Consider the following 23,710-nt stretch of genomic DNA (forward strand, 5'->3'; position numbering starts at 1 on the left):
ATTACAAAGTTTAAAAAAATAAATAATAATAAATAAATATCCTTTGCAGGACCAGGTGGTACAAATAATGCAACCTCAGATAAACAATAAATACTGCAGTATGTACTTTAATAAATAAATAAGTTCTTCCTGTTTCCCTCCTTAAGAGGGGCAAAAATAGCAGCTAGGTGCTGATAATCAAATTCACTTGAATTACTGGTCATCAGGACGTGAGCTCCTCTGTAAAAGCAGAAGTTTTGTTAGCATTCATGTGGCCATTAACACAATGCCATGTGCCCATCAATCTGGGAAGAGTTTTAAGGCCATTTCAAAACATTTTGAAGTCCAACGTTCAAGAGTGAGAAGCTGGGAAACATTCAAGAGAGCTGCCAATCTTCCCAGGAGTGGACATCACAATAAATTCACCCCAAGGTCAGACTGTGCAATGCTCAAAGAAACTCTACACAAGAGCGACATCTCAGACTCTACAGGACTCAGTTAGTATGTTAAAAGTTAACGTTTATGATGGTACAAAAAAGATTGCACAACTAGTGACTATGTTAACTGTAGAGCAAAGGAAAAGAGGCTGTTATAGATGTTATGTCTGTGTACTGCAGATGTTGGAGTGATTAATGGGTTAATAAAAAACTGAACAAAAGAAGACTTTCTTTTCTAATATCTATGCAAGAATTAAGTGTTTACATCTGACACATCTCTTGCGCTAGTTTGCTCCTATGGTTCATATCAGATTGTTGGGATATTTAGGATGGAGGACTTGATTAAATGTGTTTCACACTTAGTTTGGTGTCTCTAATGAGATAAAATGAGTTAATAAGTCAGCTTTAGCGGTGGATTTGTTTGCATTCTCAGACTATCCATAAGCTCATTGTGTCCTCTGTTTCCTGCCTTCATGCTAAACTAAGCCAATTGGTCGACTTTATCACACTTGTCATCTAAAATCAAATGAACACTATCATCATCTTAAGCAAACAGTTGCTACCCTATTCCCACAGCGGGAGCCCAAAATGAATCCATCCGTCTTTATCAGTTCTAACTGCCCATCTGAGACCTTCGTTGTGACGCTACTTTAAAGTCAGTTGCTGGGATCCATTTCATGAAGTTTGACAGGGAGTGCAGTGAAGTTCTTCCAAAGGATCATATTGGATCTTGGATGACCCAGAGAAATTCCAGTCCAGTTGGTTGCTCTGGCACTAATGATTAACAGTCCACTAGTGACGATGGGGAGTGCCTGGTTTGACCTTTCCACATGGCTGTATTTGCAGCAGAAGTAAGTACCAGGCTTTACCATCATGATAGCCTTGCTGTGCCCAGACAGCTGCACCTTTATCCCCTTGGCCTCAGCAGCTGAGGTGGAGGCCTCAGTCCAGAGAGTGCAGAGAGAGGGAGGTTTCAGCTAAATGCTGGGAAGAAGGAGCAAATACTGAGGGCACGTTAGGGCAATCTTGGGCATCCTTTCAACTGGTCATATTTATTATATGCACAGTTATATGTTTAACTGGACCTCATGTCTCCAATTAAGTGAACTGAACTGAATTGATTGTTTCCCATGCCTGAATACTAAAGCATTATAAAATAGAATCAGTTTCATTTACACACGAGCAGCAAAGAACGTATCATTTTTAGTTATGCTCATATTTCATGGTTAAATCCCTTTAGTTCCCTCAAACACCACCTTTAAAAAAAAATAAATAAATAAAAAGATGCCACATGTTTATTACAGTGACAATAATCCAATTTTTCCCAGTCTTTCTTCCAATGTAGTACAATATGATCTTCTGTCTGACAAACTGCCTTCTGACTTCAATTTAACAGTACTAGTCCAAATAACATAACCTCCTGTTTGTCTCTGCTTCCCATTTCAAACATGTCTGGCATACATAAAACACTGCTGCTGTTTACTACAGTCGAAAGAAGTCTGAAAAATTACTGCTAAAATTTTAAATAATTGGTGGGAGAGACAGCAATTTCCACAAGCATATCTAAAACATGTAAACTCAGGTTAGAGCTCTCAGGATGCATCAGAGCCATCGTTCTTATTAAATGATTAATCTGCATTTAATAGGTTTGGAGGCTCAATTCCTTGTTGTGTTACTGAAGCTGTTCTTAAACAGTTTTCAGGGTGTGGCAGGATGCACTTTTACACTGGGGGAGGACACTGGGATTAGGGTTAGCTACCACCATGAAGTAGGTGGGGGGTGCTATGTTTGCAAATGTTTGACTTCTATGCTAGAGGGATTCCTGTTTGTATAAAAATTGGTCATTTTTAGCCTGTTGCTAGCAGGTTGCTGGGGATGTAAAATCTTTATTTAATTATTAAAATATTGATAAAATGTTGGTATCATGAAAATGACTTTTTTAAGGTGCTGTAGGTGCACAAAGGTTAAAAACAGGTCATTTTAGCCCATTGCTAGGCAGCTGCTAACCAACGTGATCACGTCAGGTCACCTGTGAGTGATTGAATTAGTATGGCTGATCAATTTCTATAAGTAGTAAAAAGGCAAAAAGTGATATAAACCAGGCTGTTGTTTATATCCCAGTTGAACTGGTTGCCACAGCTACAAGAAATTGGGATTTGCTTCCAAACTTTAAGCTAAATGCTAAATGTACTTGTTTTCTAATCAATTTGAGCACTCAAACAGCTTTTTTCCTACAAACTTGGTTCACCAAGTTCACCTATTCATTCATGCTTAAGCACTTTTAACCGATTGTTCACAAACACACACAAACACTCTGTTGGATGCATCAGATGTAAACAACCCGCTCTATCTCCTGATCCTAAAGCTAAGACACAAACTGTTTCACCTTAGTATTAATACTTTCTAAAATCTACCAGTCACTGGTCAGCACTAAAGTAAAAGTACTGATGACTGAGTCAGAAGTGGTGAGGATGATTTCAATGAAAAATTAATGAATCACATGACTTACATGAGTGCTAAATTTAATGGGAAACTCTCAAATTGTTGTTGACATAACCACAATGTCATCCCCCTGGTGGTGCAAAGGACAGGTTTTGCACAAAGTCATTACAGCAAATCAATATTGTTTTAAAAGATTATCTCATGAGACAAATCCCTGTTAACTGAAGTGATGGGATAGCCAGCGATATGGCTGAACCCAACTGTGATAAACATGGTGGCTAAAACCATAGAGACAACACCCTCATAAACTGATTTAACACTTTGTTAAGCACCAAACTCTTTATGCCGTGCTACAAATAGAACACTAGAATCTTAGTGGAGCATTGCTGACGCATTTTCTCACTGGAGAGTGTCCAGGGACCACAGGGTCAGGAAAACCTGCCTCAGAGAGAAAGGGAGACGTCGAATGACAGAAGAAAGAGTGGGGAAGCGCCTGGGGGTGCGGGTGGGGGTGACGGAGGGGGCCGCGGTGTGGATTAGAGAGCATCAGAAAATAGTGCTAAAATTTTCTAAGAAAACAAGTGGGTGTCTGTCATTAGCAAGTCTGGATATTGTAGCCAACAAATGGGAGGGCTGGGAATGAATGTGGAGTCCCCCTGTGAGGGGAAATATGGGGAGGCAGGAACAGATGAGACATTTGAGTAGCAACAAATCTCACAGGACAAAAATCTTGAACATTTGACTCTTGGCATCTTTTCTATCATATATAGAAGGCTGCAGGAATATTGTGTCATTACTCAATAGTATGCATATGCATTAGAGTGCAATGTTGTGGTAATGATGGATAACTGCGACAGAAAGAAAACAAACAATAGCAAGGAAAGATGAATAACTCTCTCCAAGGAGTGGAAAAGGGAGGAATGATATGATACGACTGTTCTGGGGAGAAGCAAAAATAATGAAAGAAGAGAGTGAAGCACGAGTGAATGAACACGTGAATCACACGGAGAGGATGTGAGCGAGTGAACAACTTCTGAGTGACCTTAAAAGGCCACATGGTTGAGCTGGGGACAAAATGAGCGAGTGAAATGGGGCCTCGGGTTTATCTCTGTGAAGCTCTGCTGTATTTATAGATCATCTCAAAAAAGAATCCCTGCCCCCTTGTAACCCCCCTCCCCCCACATCTATCATCCCTCCCCCATTTTCAATTAGCCCCTGATGGGTGGAGTAAAGCAATCAGGAGTAAGTACAGCTCACCCAGAGCCTGCTCCTTCAGTCTGCCACAGACTCCACACAGGCACACACTCCTCAGACAGGAAGGTAAGAACCAACTCTGTTCAACTGCTCCACTCTCCATGTATTCACTTGTCCATTCTTCCGCCTATCCATTCTCCTCACTGGTTTTCATTCACCATGTCTTCCATTCTCCACCACACTGGCATCCTCCTATCTGCCTCCCCACCCACCTTCTCGTGTTCTCCCTTCTTCCACCTGCAGAGCATTGTCACTATTTAACTACCTCTTCCATCACCTCACTTTCCTTTCGGCCTGTTTCATGCAGACTGGATTCCTTATTTAGTAAAAAGCTCTTCCTTAAATCATCCAGTGATGGGTAGGCTAGTTATCTTGAACCTTTTCTGCTCCCTTCTCTTCAAAACGTAAACCTAACTTTACTACTATAAAACCAGCCACTTCCTAATAACTTCTGTTGCTTTTTATGGCTTTACAGTATTTTGGTGTTTTTAGATCACACTTTTTCTAAACTGTACAAAAACTGTGCTCTCTCTCATAGAAATACAAATGATTGATGCGGGGTTCAGATTTTTTAATTGGGTTTGCCTGAAGGGGGATCAGCAAATCAGATTAGATCAAGTTAAGATCAATTAATGTTTAATTCTGTGTAACACTTAGAAGGTTGCTATGTGACTGAAAAGGATATCCTTCAGGACTGTTAGGTCAGGAGAGTAGAACACTAAAGTGGGCTAGCATCTGTAAAGATGAGTAAAAGGCTGCGATTTTAAGCTTTTCTGCATCTTTTTTGGCGTTATGATGCGATCGCACAATTCCTTTTTGCAGTTTCACTCTAACTAAACGTTCTTAGACCTAAATATAAATGTTCCAGTGCATGCAGATAATGCCATACATGCAGAGATCTTATTAAAATACTGTAAAATAAGCAGTTCTCTACAAGGCACCATGTTTAAACACAAGAACCTTTTAATAGTTCACTTTTCTGTAAACTGTCTGTAGCTCAGGTTGACTCCCAGATGGGGAGCATCAAAGAGACCCCAGAAGCTGGGAAACAGCTGCATGGCATGTCTGAATGGCTGGAGCTTTTATTTGCGGCAGTTCAGATTAGCCTTTTTTTATTTTTAGGAGTCAGATAAATCCTTATATAAGCTAGGTGAGTCATGGTGGGAGTGATAAACAATGAGGGAATGTGGGAGGGCGCTGAGAATGCTTAGAGCAGAAAGGACGGGCAGATTAAACGTCTCAGCTTCAGCAAGATAAAAGAAACTAACCTTTTGAGTGTGGGGAGCATCGCAAATCACTCACGGACCACTTAGGTGGGAATCTACGGTGATCAAATATAGATCACAGGGAAGAACAATAAGATTATAGGGATGACAGCAGAGAGCAGCTCAATTCAAACCAGAAATATGAATTTAAGCTTGGGGTTTCTGGAGGGGATTTTTGCAGGGTTTTTTTGTCTTGATCTGCTTTATTTGGTGAGAGCTTGGGTAGTATTTAATTCTGTCTTGGAGAATGGAACTTCATCAACCCTTTTTTTTTTTTTTGCCCTGCATCTTCTCTTTTACCCACAAAGAAATACTCAAATAAATCGCTTATGTTATCCTCGTTAAACCAAGAGTAGCGATATAGGCACAGGTGGGATAGCCAAGAGCTCAACAGGCAGACCACAAACAGCTGCAGATTGTGAACAGTCATTATTACGAGTGTCGTTTAAACCCACTTATGCACGGACGCGCACACACAGTGACAAGGGATACTGTGATCTGGCGCTGACAGCTGGAGGTGAGGTGATAAATGGGTCGGCGTATAGTGGCGTAGTGTGTGTTGGTATGCAACGGGGTAAAAGTTGACTGTCTCTAAGCAGGACTGATAGGAGTTATTTATATCCGCCTCATCGCTCACCTTCTCATCTGTCACAAAATGAAGGACGTCTGAGAGATGGGAGAGGAAGATGAAAGAGGGAAATGCATGGAAAACTCCCCAACTTGTAACGTGACAGGTCTACTAATGCGTCCTAGAAAACGCTATTAGTTTGAAGTTTGATTTCTAAGAAATGGCTCTCTGATGATTGCCAGCATCGCTCCAAGGATTAATTGGAGCAGGGAAGCAAAATGGCAAAAGTTTCTATGGTACTTAATATAAGCGTTCATATCCTGTATACATAATATTACCCTTAGGCTCTTTTGCTTCTTTCTCTCTCAGCTGAGCAGTGCTAGGTCAAAATGACAGAACGCTACGACTGCCACTACTGCAAAGAGTCCCTGTTTGGGAAGAAGTATGTTCTGCGAGAGGAAAATCCCTACTGTGTGAAATGTTATGAAAGCCTGTACTCCAACACCTGTGAAGAGTGCAAGAAGCCTATTGGCTGTAACACCAGGGTAAGAGATATAAAATGAAGAAATGCATAGATACAAGAACAAGTAGAGAACAAGAACAAGAGTACTGCTCTTTCTGCAGGATCTTTCCTACAAGGACCGTCACTGGCATGAGGAATGCTTTAAGTGCTTCCAGTGCAAGCGCTCCCTGGTGGACAAGCCCTTCTCTACCAAGGACGAGCAGCTCCTTTGCACCGAGTGCTACTCCAACGAGTATTCCTCCAAGTGCCATGAGTGCAAGAAAACCATCATGCCAGGTAGGAAGAAAACTGAAATAGATCAGCAGAGTAGCTAGAAAAATTAAAACCTTAATTTGTCACTCAATTTTAAATTGGATCATTGCATAAATAAAAAGTCTTCTGTCTCACTATATAGACTGGTTGGTGCAGATTATATTATATGAAAGTTGTAATGAGAATAAAATCCACTATTGTAGGCTGAGTTATAGCTGACTTTCTATGCTGGAAAAACAGAGCTGTAGCCCGGAGGGTGGGAAAGCACCTCAGAGGTCTGAAGGTTGCCTGTTCAGTTCAGGATCTCTGCAAAGATAAGGATAATGGGGAGTAACTTAACTAAAGCTAAAATTGAATTAAACCAAGTAATAGAACTAGATTGAGAAGTTTGAAACAGTACTGATATTGTTTGTGTTATTTTCCCAGTGGATGAACAAGAAGGTTTCCTCTTTTTTCATTTGATTAGCTGGGCACGATACATGCCCATTAGTCCTGTTTGCCCACATTGCTGTAGTACAGTTATAATAATATAGGGTATAAACACATTAATTTTGTCAGTACATTTACAGAAACCTGCTTTCTTTTCACTTTAATAGGTACAAATAAAGTAACAACTAATTACTAAGTATTTGTAACCTATTCCTATACACTTCAACCTGAGCAGTGATTGGTATGGAGCGACATGCGGCACATACTGTAGAATAAAACCATACCTTGTTGGGCCTTTGGAGTACTAGAACATGTATACTATGTTGACCCAAAATTGAATTTAATCATTAGTTGTAAACTTACTATTTTCTGAAGGCTCCAGGAAGATGGAGCACAAGGGGAACAGCTGGCACGAGACCTGTTTCACCTGCAAGCGATGCCAGCAGCCTATTGGCACCAAGAGCTTCATCCCCAAGGACAACCAGAACTTCTGTGTGCCCTGCTATGAGAAGCAGTTTGCCATGCATTGTGTGCACTGCAAGAAGGTAGCACATCCACTGCTACATACAATGATATCGAGTAAAATGTACTTTCAAAGTAGCTCTCTATTTTCAGTCTCCATTTTCACACTACATGTTATTGTTGCATGTGTAACAGCACTAAAGTGTGGCAGTAACCCAGTTCCCTCTAAATAGCCCATCACCACTGGCGGGGTGACCTACCGTGACCAGCCCTGGCACAAGGACTGCTTCCTTTGCACTAGCTGCAAGCAGCAGCTGTCTGGACAGAGGTTTACCTCCAGAGATGACTTTGCCTACTGCCTCAACTGCTTCTGCAACCTTTATGCTAAGAAGTGTGCCTCGTGCACCACCCCCATTAGCGGTAATCTTTAATCACTGGGTCAACTGAATCTAATAAGGCTCATTTATAACAGGTTTGTCAGATGTATTGACTTCAATTTGATATTCTTAGGTCTTGGGGGCAGCAAGTATATCTCCTTTGAGGAGCGTCAGTGGCACAATGACTGCTTCAACTGTAAGAAGTGCTCCGTGTCCCTGGTCGGCCGTGGATTTCTCACCGAACGCGACGATATCCTGTGCCCAGAGTGCGGCAAAGACATCTAATTCAGCCCGAGTGATGACCGTTACATCTGACGGGATGACCACGTTATGATCAGGGAACGATGCAGAGTTGATAAATTCTATTTGAGCACAGTGCATGACATCTATAACATCGTTACTACAAAGCAATACTATGAATGTACATGAAATACAAGCTACTAACAGTGTTCTTTGAGATAAGAGAGTTCATTTAAGTTAAATGTTCACTATTTGAGGAAAGAAAAAGTAATTACTAATCAATAAATGTAGGCATGAATCTGCTGTATTGTGCTCATGAAGAGAAAATGTTTCCAAGTAGATACTGAAGTAAGGATTCTGAGGAAAATCTACAATTTTACTGCACACTATCAGCTTAATAATAGTAATTACTGCTTTGTGCATGTAATTAGAGTTTTTGTGACGTTTAACCACTTAAATATTAAAAATGCATATTTATTCATATAAAGGAATAAATATGAATACATTGCATGAAAGATGAAAAATATAAATAAATAAATTCTGCATGAAATAAGATGATTTCAGGATTTCTAAACAAAACACAAAAACAAAACAAAAAAATCAAAAGAGATTAAAAATGGCAAAGTCAAAATGTTTTTATTGGTAACTTACAAAAAGAAAAGATTAAAAATGTTCTAGAAAAGCACTACAGATTGCTCGGTGGAAGATTTTTATCGTTTCATTCAGTTTTACTCTAATGTCCAGTTGAACACCATGTCAAACATGACACATAAAGCCCGTAAAATTTCTTACATAATTAAATCAATGAACATCCTTTTTTTTTTTAATTTTATATAATTCATTTTTTTATGACACTTTTGTACAAACACTGATTCAAAGCACATTTTCCGGTGTGTTTTAATGAACTCCGCATCAGTAACTGCAAAGTCAATTCTCCTTTTCTCCAGTAAATAGGCTTCAAAAGTTCTGCATTCTTGGTTTTGCCCAAGCTCGTTTTATGTGTCTGAATTATTAAAAACTGGTATTCAATTGCAACCCAGTTTCTGAAAAGTTGGAAAACTGTAAAATGTTAATACAATTTGCAAGACATATCAACGATTGAAAAACAGGTTGTTGTGTTTTTAAGTGGTATGTTTAACACTGTGTTGCTCATCACAGGTAAGTGTTTGGAAAATGAGGAGGTAAATTCTTGTAGTTCTCAAAGTCTTGCTTGGGTTGAGATTTCAGGGCTTCTTTGGTCAGATTTTTGGATGTTTTTCCTACTAAGCTACACTGTTGGCTTAGCAATGTTGGCTAAAATACGCAAGAGGTCTGCACAGAAAAGTCTTCTGGGTGTAAGTATGTGATGCTGTATTGTTTAGCATTATTGATGCCTTTACAGATGTTGCTCAGTCTATGTTCACTAACGTAAGCCTATGCCAGCACAGTTGCTGCCTTTGCTCTTGGTGTCAGTAAGCCAGGCCGTCCCCCTACCACACGATTTTCAAATACCTTATGACTGCAAATTTACATTTTTCTTGTCACAGGAGAGCATTTCATTTCACTTTAATCCATTGTTTCTTACTTGTTTTTTTGTTTTTTTTTAACTTTGCATAGTGTTGTTTAACTTGTATTTTTGGTTTAAATAATTTGTGTTAATTTGTTCATAAAGAGAAGATTATCCTTAGATAAAAAAAACAAAAAACAAAACCCCCAATTCCAAAAAATATAAAAACAGACTGAAACGATTTGCAAATTTTATGAAATTTAATTAAACCATAATTTATTCACAATGAAACATAGAAAACATCAAATGTTTAAACTGAGACATTCTATTATTTCATAAAAAATACTTGCTTAATTCAAATTTAATGGCAGCGACATGTGATGGGGCAACAAATGGCTGGAAAAATAGCTCATACTAAAAAATACAACTGGAACTAGTTTGCAGCTAATTAGGTTAATTGGTAACAGATCGTGACATGAGCTGATATTAAAAAAAGGAGCATCTTAGAGAGGCAGAACTTCTCAGAAGTAAAGCTGTGCACAGGTTCACCACTCTGTGTTCACAATTGTTGCATCAATCTATTTTAGAGTAATGGTCTTAAATGTAAAATTGAGAAGAGTTTCTCGTTATCTCAGTACATAATATCAGCAGAATATTCAGAGAATCTCTGTGCACACCAATAAGGTGAAAACTCAGTATTGGATGCCTGTGATCTTCGCACCCTCAGGCAGCACTGCACTGAAAACAGGCAGGATTCTGTCACAGATCACTGCACAAGCTCAGGAAGACTTCCAGAAATCACTGTCTGTGAACACAGTTCACTGTGGCATCCACAAGTGCAGGTTAAGGCTTAAAAAAAAGACAAAAAAGAAGCTATATGTCAAAATGATCCAGAGACACAGCTGTTATCTCTGTGCCAAGGCTCATTTATAACTGCCAAGACAAAGTGGAAACTGTTCTCCAGTCAGACGAGCTGAAATTTGAATTTCTGGGGGCGGAAAACATGGATGCTATATCATCTGGATTAAAGAGGAGAGGGACCATCCAGCTTCATCCATGTGCTCAAAAGTCTGCATTTTTGATGTTATGAAAACAAGAACAGAAAATGTGGCACATCATAAAACGAAAAACACAACAAAGATGATCCAAGACTGTTGAACAGCTAGAATCTTCGATCAGACACGAACAGGACAAGTCCGCTCCCAAAAAGTCCAGCAGCTGGTCTCCTCAGTTTCCAGATGTTTACGGACTGCTGTTAAAAGAAGAGGTGATGCTACACAGTGGTAAATGTGGCCCTGCCCCAACTTTTTGAGATGTGTTAAGGCCATCAAATTCATAATGACTTTATTTTCTTCTTAAAATGCCACGCTGCCAGGTCAAACATGTGATATGTTTTCTATATGTTGTTGTGAATAAAATATGGGTTTATGAGATTTTCAAATCATCGCATTCTGTTTTTATTTACATTTTTGCACAACATCCCAAAATGTTTGGAACAGTATTTACAAAAGTGGTCCTTTTGAAAGACTCAGCCTCTCTGCGATGCTCTTTTTATGAACAAGTAATTACTGGTCTACTAACAATAAAGTTCAATATTGTTTTTATTTATCCCATCGTTATGTGCAGCATATGTAAAATCTCACACCAGAGTGACATTTCAAAATCCTGGAAAACGTATGTAGTGCTCGACAAATGCAAATCTCAGTTGAATTCATAACAGAAATGATAAAAATCACTGATCACACAACTTCTAAAATGTGATGCTCACCATGATCTGTCTATATTCATTTACAATACACCGAAGAAAAAGATCTGTTTCATAACATGTCTGCATTCCCTCTTGCTTACTTCCATTGTTATCACGTTATAAGATCCTTTAGCATCCAGTTGAACACACAGCCATCGAAGCCATCATTCATCACCCCGGGGCCTTTTAACCTAAACCAGCAACAGAATAAAAAGAGCAATAATTCACCTCACTCATTTTGGATGGGACTTAATGCAAGTTGCTGATTAATGCTGGTAAGGGCACTTGAGGTTTTGGAAAACATCAAGGAAGCTCGTGACTTCATCCCGGTTTGTAAGCTCTTATAACTGAATGGCAACAGTTAAGCAGCTTTGACCCACAGCTTGAAGGGTTTCCACCTCTTTCTGTGGATAAATGAGTTGGGAAAATTGTGATGGGACACCTAAGGTAGTGGACAACCACAGGTTACGGACAGGGAAAGGAGTGGTCTGTCTGCCGGACCTTGAGGTCCCATCAGGTCTGTATGAAAAAGAGGCCAAAGATCAGGGCCAAGTCACACGCTGGATCTTGTTCTTCACTTCCGGAGACTTCAGTGCCCCCTAAAACGATGGAGGATAAAACATAAACAGGCATTATGAACTGCATATTTTTCTTTTTTTAAGAATAAAATGATTTTTTTTATTATAAATGTCCTTACAGATTCTTTAGAATATCTCCAAACACACAAACAATATGAACACTTGTGGATTACTTTCTTTGTGCATGAATAACTGAGGAGAGAAGTTCCTACCGACGTATTTTCTTCTAGTTTGAGGTTTTTTGTGTCACTGCTGCGCTGACTGGATTGAGAGGAAGATGTGTTGCCTGAGAGTTTGCGGATGGGGTTGGAAAGATTTGCTGCTGGTGGAGGTTTTAACCTGTCGTTGCTTCCTATTGACACTATACTTCCCTCTGGTTTCTTCACTTTCAGTGGGCCAGAGTGAGAGGAGCTCCCATCGTACACAATCAGAGGCCTCTTTCTACTGTGGTCACTGCTGGAGCTGAAAAACCATATGAATCAGTTTCTGAAATGCATTAATCTTATTTTAACATTACATTACAGGCTACAGTTTTCTTTTGTTTTGCCACATTTACACCTGGACTGTGTCTGTATGTGTTTTCCAGATACTGATATATAGTCCATGGATGAAAGATATTGTTTCTGTTTTACAAACTTTTGAATATGTTGTTTTACATGCATTTTATTCCTATACCTTGCTGAAAGACTTCCAACCAGGACAGAAACTGTTAAAGCTTAAAAAAGTGCACCAACATCATATCAAAACCAATGATATAAGAATGGGATGTCACTTAAGTTCATATATGTGTGAAGCCAGATGAGCAAGTACTTTTAGCAATATAGTGCATCTGTCCTGGGGCCTTTCACAGAGTTGTTACGTCTGTTGACTGATCAGTGAAATTACAGTAATAACACATTCGTTTCGCCTTTCATGGAACTCGGCAAATTATTTGGTCCAAATTCTAACATCATAGTCAAATTATCTATATGCAGACAGCCTAAAACTGCACATGAAAGTACTAAATGTCTGAAGCTGTGGACCCATACTTGTCTGACCGGTGAGCTACCGGCGTTTGCTTCCCTCGGCTCTTCTCCATCCTCCGTCCCCAGCGGGTGTTGGGTAAAGTCCTCTGCGGCAGAGGGATGATATGCCGCAGGTAGAGCTCTGTGAGCTGGTCCCTGCTCCCACAGTCTCTGGTACTCACGTTTTTCTGATTCAGAGAAAAATATCTCCACTTTAAAAATCACAAGCAGCGCCTTGAGTTGAGTGTACTTAAACAGTAACCAGAGAGGTGTCCTGCTTGTTAGCTTACATGCTAACATTTCCGCATTCTTCATTTATTCTCGCATCAAATCACATTTCTAGAGTTCCTTTTAAAACACCGACTTACCTCATTTAAAACTAGCCTCATAAAGTCCTGAGACAACAACTCAGGGTGAAGCAAGAGATCCGCATCCGAAGTACCAGCAGCCTTTCCATTTTGCCCCGTGGAAGTCGCCATGTTTGCCTTTCTTCTTCGCTGTTGGAGGTATACGACAGTTTGCATCCTTGAGCTTACAGGAATATTACTGCCTCCTACTGGCTTTAGACACTTAAAACCGTTTACATATTTGGTATGTATTTTTTAATAATGGTTATTTTCCTCTATAATTTTATTTCATTTCAGTTAGTTTTATTATTTTCAAAAGTCTATATCTCTTTTTTTTATTTTAGTTAACTTTTTTTTTCATATCTAGTTTTAGTCTAGTGTTAGTTAACAATAATAACCTTGATGAGCATCATTATTTTTTGGGTTTGTTTGGTTCTGTTTTTGTTTTTGGCTCATTTGGATCTTATTTTTAATTCTTGGATGAAAATACTTTTTTTGCATTTCATAATCCTAAAGCATGCTCTGGTAGGTTGAGATCAGTTGACTGACTTGAAGAATATCCTATTTCTTTGCCATGGGAAACATTTGAATTGGTTTGGTTCATTATGCATTTGATCTGTATGATAAGTTTTGCAGCAGAGAGTATAGTTCTGTTTACTTCACAATTAATCCTGCTACCTCCATCAGCAGTCAAGCTGAAAGTCTGCACTTGACTTGCGTAATCCACTGGGGTGGTACACAGGGATGACATAAAAAAACTATACCACTGTCGTGGCCCTTTACAAATAATGCCCTTGTGCAGGGCTTGCTCTTTTAATGCAATGAGCTTACTCGTTCTACATGTTTTATCGTTAGAGAGGAAGAGAGTCAAAGAAACTTTAATCCAAAACTATATTTATTTACATATCTTATGTGACATGATAATGCAGTTAACACTCATTCCTCTATAACAGAAACATTAAGAGTCATGAACCAGCTGACAGAGGGCTGTGTTTCTACACAAATTTCATCAAACACTTTTTAACAGTGGTCTGACTTTCATCTGAGAACATCACCAAACATCAATACTGTAATTTGTTTTTGTTTTTCTGAATCTTAGCACATAACTGACAACATAATTATTATCAACGGTACAGCTTCAGACTAATGAAACAACAAAATGACAGCTCAGGGACAGCACAGGAAACAGAAAAATAAAGCAAAAATGGAAGATATAAAAATGTTTTTTTAAATGTCAGTATGTTTCAGAAGCTTGCGTGGCCATGAAGCTGAATGAACACTTTGACTTTATTTATTAAAACAGCAGACAAATGATTGTCACCACCAGATCAGTTCAGTTGTCAGCAATTGTGATTTTCACATGACCTTCCCCAAAAGGAGGGAGTCATGGGACTGTAAATGCTCCAGTTTCAATAAAGTTAAAACCAATTTGTTCTTGTGTAAAGGGAACTTCAGTAACATCCCATAGCTTATCAAAAAGTTAAAAACATTAGACTGCATTGGGTTTCCTCCCTGTGTCACACAGCTGACTGCGTCTCACTGCAAACATAGATATTGCTGGGCCTCACTCTTCTGTGGCTCCTGCCCGGCACTCTGGGACACAGTCTGCAGCTTTTCGGAATGAACTCCTGACAGGCCTCCCTGAACTTCCTGATCCTCCAGCAGTAGATGACGGGGTTGAAGACCGTCTTCAGGTAGCTGAGCCACAGAGCGCCTATGCTGATGGGGTAGAAGACTGAGCTGTAGTAGAACTGCCGGCTGAACACGGCCAGCAGGCTGACGATGGTGTGAGGGAGCCAGCACACTGAGAAACCAACAAAGAGGATGAGGATGGTGGTGAAGGCTCGGGTTTTGAAGCTCATGTCCACCTTGACCTGAGGCGGCCGCTGCAGTCCGGTAAGTCTCATTTTGCTGACTTGGTTTAGGGCTGGCAGACAGGAATGCTCGGTGGTGTGGTTGTGGATGCGCAGGGTGTTGCGGCGCACCGTGTTGAGGATGCACATGTAAGAGTACAGCATGACAGTAAATGGCACAAAGAAAACCGCTACAGCCAACAGGACTGTGTATCCACGGTCTGCCAGGGACTCGCTGTATCCCAGCACGCACTGCGGTGCCCAGGCGCCCCCGATACCTGCCGCGCCCGCCCTCCACCCAACCACTGACGGCAATGACACACACAGGCTCAGCACCCAAGAACCTGCGATCAACAGTTTAGCTCTGTGCGGGGTCAGTTTGTCCTGCCGCTGCACAATGATCAGGAAACGGTCCACGCTGATAATGAGGAGGATGGACACCCCCTCCAGGACGAACAGCCAGTACAGCATGATGGAGGCGCGGCAGAAACCGCTCCCAAAGCTCCAGTCTGCAGTGGCCACGGTGACTGCAGTGAAGGGCATGCAGAGCAGAGAGAGCATGATGTCTGAAAAGGCCAGAGTGGCAAGCAGGAGATTGATAGCAGAACGCATGGCAGGTTTCTGGTAAACAATCAGACACACGATCGCATTGCCGAGGAAACCGATAGTAATCATGAAGATCATTATGGCTGCCAGGGTCACACGCAGAGTGACTGATATGAGAGGAGTCGTAGCTTCTGATGGGAGGCTTTCTGACGTTTCCTCTACGCTGTTCGGGTCCATGCAGTTACACTCCTCCATGAAGCTTTCATTACAAAAAGCCATAGTAGCGATTATTCAGGGATAAAAGGTGAACATTTCTGGCTATGCCTGTGGTTCAGAAGTAAAGCTGTCCTCCAGCAGTTGAGATTCCATGGGACTACCTGTGATTAAAAAAAGACAAAAAAAAATTTCACATAAGGCATTTGTGAATAAAAAAGAAAAACAGTCAAACACTCAGAGATTTTAATGGATGGTCTCTTTAGAAGCTGTGATAAATGTGCCCAAAAACAATAGAAAAAAAGGGAGTCTAATAACCGATCTATTAGTCAGTGAGAACTGTAAACATGAAATAGTGAGAGGAGGAATGACGTCCACTAAATGTGATCAACCCAGAAACACACCACACTAAGAGTTACAGCCACACGGGACAGAGATGTGTCGTTCACCGTCCTCACTGAGGTTGATGATTAACAGCCAAGCTGCTTCACACTTGAATAGAAATACACACATTTACACATCACCCAGGGTGTAGTCAATTGTCAGCTTAGCAGAATCTCGCTCTTGGTTAATGCTACAGATGGTGACACATTTGTGATGAAACAGAACCTTCTTCAAGAAGGCCGGAGTTTTAACTTCCTGCTGCCGATTGAGGGACCAGAGTGTAGAGATTTAGAGTTAAGGCTGTTTTGAGGTCACTATGGCATTCACGTCCCCCATGCAGCCCTCCAGTCTGGACAGGTTTCTAGCACCTGGGCCTAAGGGTCCCTCCTGTAACACATCAAAATTGTAAATATGCTGCATATTTGATAAAATAACCTAAAATAAAAGAGGAGCCACGTGATTTCAGATCAATGGCCCCATCCAGACAGGAAAAGTGAAAATGTGCCTTTTTAGTGACTGTAGCTACATTCTGGCACACGCACAAACACACAAGTCATGGCATAGTGTTGCCGGCTGTTGCCACGGCAACAAGGTCAGCGGCTCCATGGCAACAAGCAGCCCTTATTCTCATCTCTTGTACAAGAGTCTATGACAAAATATTTTCTGGATCATATGATTCGCCGAAAGACTTTTTTTTTTCCCAAGACGCAACCTCACAGTCAGAGAAGACTCCCTGACCGCTCGCCTCTGTCTTAAAACCAGATCACAGCTGTTTGGTGTCAGCAGTGAACAAACAAATCAGCCTGTTTACTAAGACAATAACAATTTCAATCCTTCACTTGTGCTGAATACCAGTGATCTTAATTATGCTGCTGAGCTGGCTGCTAGCTGCAGATCTGCAGGGTGGCCTAATCTTAAGGCATCTAATACTCTAAAAACTCTTATTATGTACATGTGATTTACAGCTGCTCTGATCATAGCTGATATTTACTGGTTTACACCATGCCATCATCTCCATGTGCTGATTCTCCCTTTCTTCATTTCTTTCTTTTTTTCTTGTCATGGCTCCTGCACCGACCCTGTACAGCCTGTTCTTGCCTTAACATGTAACAGCTTTCACACACTGGCCCGTCGCAACAGGCTAAATGTTGCATATATTAAACGCCAAGACACAACGCCCTGTTTTTCTCTGCGCACTGCCTTACACAATGAACCATAAATGAACATCTGCAGGTGCTGACGGGACTTACCTTGACTATTACCGGGTTGTGTACTCGTCTCTCGTCGAGCCAGTCAGTTCGGTGACGGTCTCTCTCCTCCGGTGCCTGCTGAGTTCTTCCAAAAATATCCCACTTTGAACATTTCACTGCCGTATCAATCCCCACCGTGCCGCCTGCGGATGATGCTGACGCCAGAGGAGCAGGTGGTCTCACATTTAAAGGAGCAATGTGTCAAAATTGACCATCCTTATCATCCTAATCCTTATTATTGTTACGATTAGCACGGTCAACTGTAGGTATAGTGTGAATCGAGCAGTTGCTGATGTGCCGAATCTCCGAAAGAAATGAACGAATTTTTTTTTTTTAAACTCACGACGGTAATAGTTATTTATTGGCTTCCAAGATTTACATTAGTATGACATACATTAATGTTCAAAAGTATCGATCTACACCTGTTCATCTTTGGATTTCGGTGTTATCAGTCCCAGTGCCACAGTCAGGCCCTGAGCCATGCAGTTTGCCTTTATAAATATTTGTGAAAGAATGGGTCGTTTTGAAAAGCTCACTGCTATAACAGGAAAGTGCCTTTACAAAATTTCCAACCCTCTTATATTCCACAATCAACTGTGAGTGATATTACTGCAAAGTGGAAGCTTCTCAGTCACAAAGTGGCAGACCATAGAGTTGGTGCTGAGGGCAGAGCGTGTAAAAATAGCCAGGGTTACTGAAGAAATTCTAAACCTCCACTGCATTAACATCAGCACAGAAACTGAGTGATGGGAGCTTCATGCATGGCCTGTAGGTGTAATGTGTGGGTGGCCCAGTACATTTGAATGCATGTACCAATATATTATATATATTAGTTTTAGGCATGATAAATGTTACCAGCCACGAGCATAGGCTATTTGCAGCATTTTAGTTTTAACGGGCATTTTATTTTCTGTTCCTAAACCCATGCAGTCAGCAAAATGATAAGTTATTAATCCCTTACAAAATGTGTAAAACTATACAATAAATGAAAGTAAAGTAAATTAATTTAAATATCTGGAAATTCGTGGAATAAAAAAATTATTTAGTTTAACCCTGTTTTTTTCCAGGCTTTGTGATCCCCCATGCAGCCTATTCACCTCCGTTCTTAACCTGTTCAGTTCAGTTCATTCCAGTTTTATTTATTTAGCATTAATTCACGACAACAGTCACCTCAAGATGCTTTGTATTTTTAGGATAAACGGTCTTTAATGTTTGAAAGAAAACCACAAAAATAAGATGATTCCTATGAGCAAGCAGTTGCCAACAGTGGGACGGAAAAACTCCCTTTTACCAGGAAGAAACTTCCAGTCGGAAGAACCAGATTCAGGCAGAGGAAGGATGAGGTGAGAGAGAAGAGAGCATCGAGAGACAGCACAAAAGGCACTCTAAGAAATGACACACTGATGTTGGTAGCATTATGTAAATGTTTTATGTTAAAACTAATGCCACCAATTGATTTTTAACTTTAAACACAAGTATGTTGTTTTGAATTTAATTAACAACATAATATTTCAATACAACAAAATGCAGTAAATTAAATCCAACGTAAAAAGTTCATTTAAAATGAAGAACACTTTAATTTAAAGAGGATTGTCCTAATAGGCTCTCCATACTTCTGAGTTTGCACATATGCAGTGTGGAAGTTTGATCATCGCCATTTTCAACTGAGACTTGCATATGCTTAGTATCCTGGATAGAATCAATCGCCATCTGAGGATTATTTGGTAAGTACAACAATTTAAGGATGACAAATTTGATTAATGTATACTAACTGATAAACATCTGACACTTTCGGGAATACTTTTGCTTTTTTTTTTTTTAAACAAATGACGCCTGGTAAATTTTTTAACACTCTAGCTTGTATACCTCTCTCACGTGTTAGAAGTATGAAGACATTTAACAAATATTGTTGAACCTGCTTCGGTGTAATTTTCCAAAAATCTTTTGCGATTCCTGTTAAGGTGAGACTTGCCTACTGAGACCTACAGTTTTAAAATTACTCCCAACATCTACCGCACCTGCTCCCTGACATCAGTAATGACCACCGGGAGCGCCAGCGATCCTGTAGTTTGGAGAATGAAATGAATGTATAGTGTATTTTAGAAATGTGCATCAATTAAGTTGCTACATTGTTTGAAAGAATTCGACTCCATGTTGATTTCTGGTTTAGTGTCAAACGCAGGGATTTAAGCGATTAACAGTTTGATTTGTAAAGTATAAGACATGCGTTCATCTGTTGTCATTGAAGTGCAGAATAATGTGTAATACTGTTATATATAATGCATTTAACTCCTTGTATCAGTTTCCATTGGCTATCATCGCTACCGAAGACAGGAAATCATCAAAGACATGCCATTCATTGCAGAGGTCAAAAACAGATGGCCTGCCCTGTTTTCAGAGACTGAGGTAACTCTTACTAACTTTGTTATTGCAAGTCATTTTCATAAGAACTTGTATTTGAAGAAGAACAAAGTACTATAAATTGTTAATTTTAAAAGATACAAAATGTTTGACTGAAAGTTGTAGCATTCTTGCATGTGGCCTCTAATAAAATTAATAGAGAATACTCTCTAGTTGTAATTTTTAATATGTTTCAGGTTATTGCAGAGTTCGCCCGCATCACCATCGTCCCTTTGTTGTCAACTTTCATGGCCAAGCTGGACCACTACGCTGACCACCTTCTTAGTGTTCAAAGAGAAGGTGTCATGGTTCTCAAGATCTGGAGAGGTCGTGGTGTGTGTATTGTTTGTCTTAACCTCTCCCACCAGGGCGGAACTGGACCTTGGTTCCCCGCCTCTGAACCCACCCTGAACACACACCTGTGGCTCATTCACACTGATCCTGGCAGACTACTTAAGATGGCAAGAGAGGCTGCTTCCTCGCTGGATCGTCACATTACCAAGTGCCTTCTAGACTCCCTGCCCGTCTTCCCTGCCGTCTGGATTTCTGTGGATGTGTGTGAGTGAGCGTGAGCTTCTTAGTGTGGACATTTTTGAGTTATGGATCGAGTGGAAGAAGAGCGTGTGTGTACCCCCGTCTTGGACCTTCCCTTCGGACCCCGCCCTACTCCCTGGAGCCCCGTGTTATCTGTTCCACTGTATATATGTATATATTCTCACTTGGTGTCACATTTCAAATAAAACCTCACCCTCTCTCTAAACTTCAGAGTCCTGCGAGTGAGTCCTCTGCCTACTAATCTGTGACAGAAGGGGGAACAGCTAAACGCAATATCAACTTAATCATGGCAGCCATGGATGGGGTATGTATTTTAGTTGACCTTGATTGAGCTCTGAAATTATTTGAATGCTTCTTCAACTTCTGTGTCTGTCATTAATCAGATTTTTTTTTCAACTGAATATGTGTATATTTGAATATTTTGTAGATACATGTGAATCAGTGACATGCAGTCAAGTGAGGCACCTTAATGAGAAGTAAAATACTAACAAAAGAGAAATTCAATTTGTACATTAGATTTTAAATTTGCTTTCTGTGTGATTTCAATATTTTTATGGTCAAAATTGCTGTCATTACGGATTTTCTGTTCAAATACAAGGTAAAACGCTGAGAGGAGGCAATGAGGCAATGCTGTGTCTCACCGCGGACACACACATGCGCAATCCCACTGCTGTTTCTCTAAATCGCCAACGTACATGTTTGATTACACATGTAATACAGATGATGACTTGATGCAGACCTAATTTATTTGACGAATGTGTGTTACATGTTTAATGTTATTGGTCATAAATGTGCTGCAAAAATGCATGGAGTGAGGCTGATGGAGGGCAGTGCTGAACCCTAAAGGCAACATGTATAAAAGGTACACGTATATGGATTCACAGTGTAATCACATTACACTGAGAGCGCCATTGACACAGTGGATAAAGCAGCGCACTTGGGGAACATCAGTAAATTTCACAAAGGACAAATCGACACCAAATCAGTCCTAAGCAATGAGACGCACCAATTTTATTTCAATGCATCTCCTATTTATAAATTAATAAATTGATGTAAAATGAATGATTTTTCTATAATTGTTTCCAGGTCATTTGACCAATTTATTTACTAAACACAAAAAATGAGACACACCAAACCTAAATAAATTTTAATGCATCTTCTGTAGGGCTGGGCATCTTATTGCATCGCTTATCAATATTGTGATAACACACGTCCTATGTGATTAAAATGATAGACTGCTTTCAAACCTCTAAAAAAATATATGATAATTTAGTTGAGACTATTACTTCCATTAATGTCAAACTTATCATCAATTCAACAAGATAAATAACTGCTGGTTTGCCTAAATAGCACATTTGCTAAATTTAATTTGCAGTATTTGTATTTGTGAGGCTGCATTGATAGATTTATAGGCAAAAATACTATTATGATCTTTTATTGTAACTCTTATTGTTAAGAAGCTTGGAAAGAAAAGCGTCTGGATTTCTTTAAGTTGCTTGAAGACGTTTCATCTCTCATCCGAGAAGCTTCTTCACTGAAGAAGCTTCACTTTTCTTTCCAAGCGCCTTAGACTACAATGACCTGGATGACTGAGAACCTTCACAGACTTATTGTTATCGCAAAAAATACCACAAAATGTCATGATAGGATTTTAAGTCCATATTGCCCAGTTCTAATCTTCTATTTAATTTGAATATTTTTAGGGGCACAATTATTAAATATATTGTTGAACAATCTAGAATTGATTAAAGCAAAAATGAAAGCTTTCACGTAATGTCAAAATTGAAAAGCTTTGATTTTTGGGTTCATATATTTGTTTATCTGACTCAGAGGAGTCAGTTCCTTACCAATCATGAACCTCACTGCACGTCACTGATGTGAGTTATGAAACATTGCTTAATCACTTATCTGGATTATGTGTTAATATTTTTGACTTTGTTTTGTAAAGAGGTTGAAAGGAACCAAAATAGGAAACTTCTCTCATATTGAGTTCTTATTTCCACCAGAATCCCAGCGTTGATGTTCGACGGGAATGCGTTCTAAAAACTATCTGTGTCTACTTAAATGAAAAGCCAGACGACCTGTTCAAGGAATTCTTGGTAAGTTAAAAAAGGAAAACGATCAGTTATTGTCCTTTTTTTAATTTGGGGTTGGAAATGGAAGGTGGACTTACTTGTCCATATGTATATGTATGCAATTAACTTATCCTTTTCTTTTCTTTTTATTTTAAGGATGTGGATCTTGGAGCAAGCAGAGAAACGGAGCAGCTGACTTTGGGAGTCTATGTTGTTCAGACATGAAGGAGCAAACTCTGTAGATACACCTGAGGACATTGGTGTCATCATAGAAGGATGCACTGTGCTGCAAGCTCTTAGTGATGTGGCAAAGGGTTGTGGCCTCCTGCTTGGACTAATCTACAGTCTAAATCTGAGCTACCCAAAGCACCTGAAATACACATTTGAATTTCTTCAGAAGGTGCTGATGGAGTTGGATGGGAACAACCTATCCATGAAGGTGCAGGTTCTGAAAAACAAACTGCTTGAGTGAAACAGCCTGCACTGAACTATAGAGGACACTGAACTTTAAGGTTCTCGAACCCTTCTCCTTGCACTTCATAAACTGTTCAGTTTGAATTGCCACAAGAACTTCTGCAAGGCCTTTCACTTTTCTGCATTCTTTGTTCTTGAACCTTTACCAACATCCAACTACACTGAAAAAGGCTGCTCCTAACTTTGGACTTCAGTTTAAGTTTTGAAGCAATGGTTATTTTTCTAAATATGGAAAAAATGACACGAAAGTAATTTCTACCTGCTGTTTGCAGGGCTGTATTGCGGGCTTTTCATTGTAGCCCACACTGTTAGCCTTTGCAGTAATTTCCATAGCTTAGTACTGCAAAATCAACAGTAAAAAACTCTAAAGGATGTTAGCAGTTTAATATTGTAATTTGCATGTAATTGTGGGAAAATTCCATGAGATTACATTATTTTTACGGTAACTCACCGTACTCATGGAAACAGCTGTAAAATACAGCAAATGTAACAATTGGTGATGTTACTGAGATTATACTATTACACCATCTGGATTTCTGTTGTTTTCTACTGTAGATCTAAGAGTAATTA

The 23,710-nt window shown here is 39.8% G+C and overlaps 3 protein-coding genes and 1 long non-coding RNA gene across 6 annotated transcripts; 2 read left to right on the forward strand and 2 right to left on the reverse strand.

Annotated features, from left to right (window-relative positions):
- Positions 1-4,046: 4,046 nt before the first annotated feature.
- On the forward strand, positions 4,047-8,913 carry LOC113008038 (four and a half LIM domains protein 2). The gene is made up of 6 exons (XM_026145166.2): positions 4,047-4,178; positions 6,315-6,490; positions 6,570-6,744; positions 7,525-7,694; positions 7,845-8,031; positions 8,122-8,913. Exons 2-6 carry the CDS (start codon positions 6,335-6,337, stop codon positions 8,271-8,273), a joined length of 840 nt encoding a protein of 279 aa, XP_026000951.1. The 5' UTR covers positions 4,047-4,178; positions 6,315-6,334; the 3' UTR covers positions 8,274-8,913.
- Positions 8,914-9,955: 1,042 nt separating this feature from the next.
- On the reverse strand, positions 9,956-13,571 carry c16h2orf49 (chromosome 16 C2orf49 homolog). The gene is made up of 4 exons (XM_026145167.2): positions 13,412-13,571; positions 13,068-13,231; positions 12,252-12,501; positions 9,956-12,060 (listed from the first exon to the last, which is right to left on the reverse strand). Exons 1-4 carry the CDS (start codon positions 13,565-13,567, stop codon positions 12,004-12,006), a joined length of 627 nt encoding a protein of 208 aa, XP_026000952.1. The 5' UTR covers positions 13,568-13,571; the 3' UTR covers positions 9,956-12,003.
- Positions 13,572-14,267: 696 nt separating this feature from the next.
- Positions 14,268-17,785, reverse strand: gpr45 (G protein-coupled receptor 45). 3 transcript variants are annotated; one of them, XM_026144894.2, is made up of 3 exons: positions 17,637-17,775; positions 16,612-16,773; positions 14,268-16,166 (listed from the first exon to the last, which is right to left on the reverse strand). In XM_026144894.2, the coding sequence occupies exon 3, from the start codon at positions 16,066-16,068 to the stop codon at positions 14,908-14,910; it is 1,161 nt and encodes a 386-aa protein (XP_026000679.1). In that variant the 5' UTR covers positions 16,069-16,166; positions 16,612-16,773; positions 17,637-17,775; the 3' UTR covers positions 14,268-14,907. The 3 variants fall into 3 exon arrangements, with proteins under 3 accessions (XP_026000679.1, XP_026000678.1, XP_080147177.1); XM_026144893.2 differs by lacking the exon at positions 16,612-16,773 and having other exon boundaries at positions 17,637-17,785; XM_080291051.1 differs by lacking the exon at positions 17,637-17,775 and having other exon boundaries at positions 16,612-17,628.
- Positions 17,786-17,987: 202 nt separating this feature from the next.
- LOC145421174 (uncharacterized) lies at positions 17,988-23,673 on the forward strand. The gene is made up of 4 exons (XR_013902478.1): positions 17,988-20,042; positions 20,234-20,895; positions 22,598-22,690; positions 22,823-23,673. It is a non-coding gene; the product is annotated as an uncharacterized LOC145421174 (long non-coding RNA).
- Positions 23,674-23,710: the final 37 nt, after the last annotated feature.

Source organism: Astatotilapia calliptera, chromosome 16 (genome assembly GCF_964374335.1).
Source record: "Astatotilapia calliptera chromosome 16, fAstCal68.1, whole genome shotgun sequence".
NCBI lineage: Eukaryota > Metazoa > Chordata > Actinopteri > Cichliformes > Cichlidae > Astatotilapia > Astatotilapia calliptera.

Excerpts from the sequence above, each read along its gene's own strand:
- LOC113008038 (XM_026145166.2), top strand. The coding sequence starts at position 6,335 with ATGACAGAACGCTACGACTGCCACTACTGCAAAGAGTCCCTGTTTGGG. Across the intron at positions 6,745-7,524 it reads CAAGAAAACCATCATGCCAG|GCTCCAGGAAGATGGAGCAC; the intron begins GTAGGAAGAAAA and ends TATTTTCTGAAG. Across the intron at positions 7,695-7,844 it reads ATTGTGTGCACTGCAAGAAG|CCCATCACCACTGGCGGGGT; the intron begins GTAGCACATCCA and ends CCCTCTAAATAG.
- c16h2orf49 (XM_026145167.2), bottom strand. The coding sequence starts at position 13,567 with ATGCAAACTGTCGTATACCTCCAACAGCGAAGAAGAAAGGCAAACATG. Across the intron at positions 12,502-13,067 it reads GTAGCTCACCGGTCAGACAA|CTCCAGCAGTGACCACAGTA; the intron begins GTATGGGTCCAC and ends ATGGTTTTTCAG. Across the intron at positions 12,061-12,251 it reads AACTAGAAGAAAATACGTCG|GGGGCACTGAAGTCTCCGGA; the intron begins GTAGGAACTTCT and ends CCATCGTTTTAG.
- gpr45 (XM_026144893.2), bottom strand. The coding sequence starts at position 16,068 with ATGGCTTTTTGTAATGAAAGCTTCATGGAGGAGTGTAACTGCATGGAC.